The sequence below is a fragment of the Penaeus monodon genome, chromosome 31 (genome assembly GCF_015228065.2).
Source record: "Penaeus monodon isolate SGIC_2016 chromosome 31, NSTDA_Pmon_1, whole genome shotgun sequence".
Taxonomy (NCBI): Eukaryota; Metazoa; Arthropoda; class Malacostraca; order Decapoda; family Penaeidae; genus Penaeus; species Penaeus monodon.
In genome coordinates, this window is record NC_051416.1 from 12,854,914 (window position 1) to 12,855,502 (window position 589).

Sequence of the window (589 nt, forward strand, 5' to 3'; positions counted from 1 at the left end):
AAACAAGACAAAGGCACAGGTACAGCCACGTGTGACCTTGGCTTCGACCACGTGAGTCGCAGCAAACAGCTCACCTGCTCCCATCTGGCTCCGAGCCAAAGCCAGAGATACTTTACAGTTTCGAATTATTGCGAGGGGTACTGACTCATTCCGGATCGCTGTATGAATTTAAGGGATATGTGTGTTGTTTAGATGGCCTGTGGCTATCAGATAATGTATATTTTCAGAGATAAATTGAAGGTAGAATTCACCCAAAAAGGGATCGTTCTGTGTCTAAGGTATTGGTCATTTACCGCATCCCTGGTTACATGATTGTTGTTTCTATTAATAGCTCATGAGCAAGTTCTGAGCAAGTTCTTTTATGTTTACATGAGGATCCCACCTCGTCGTGGTTATTACCTTATTATCGTGATCTTAAACGATAAAGAGATACAGAGGTCGGGTTTTTTATTATTATTTAGTAGACAGAGTATGATCTTCCGGTAGAAAAAACTGCACAAATGGAAACAGACATGCATACGCGCTCACACAGACAAAAGATCCAGGAACAGACATTTTAGGTGGGAGTCAGCAAACCTTTTCTTTGTTA

General features: G+C 41.6%; 1 protein-coding gene across 1 annotated transcript in view; it reads right to left on the minus strand.

The window, feature by feature from the left end:
• Positions 1-84, minus strand: part of LOC119592893 (protein unc-13 homolog 4B-like) — a 32,966-nt gene extending 32,882 nt beyond the window's left edge. Inside the window, exon 1 of the mRNA XM_037941788.1 lies at positions 75-84. Within this exon, the coding sequence (XP_037797716.1) occupies positions 75-84 (10 nt within the window). The remainder of the gene's footprint in view (positions 1-74) is intronic.
• Between the last annotated feature and the right edge of the window lie 505 nt (positions 85-589).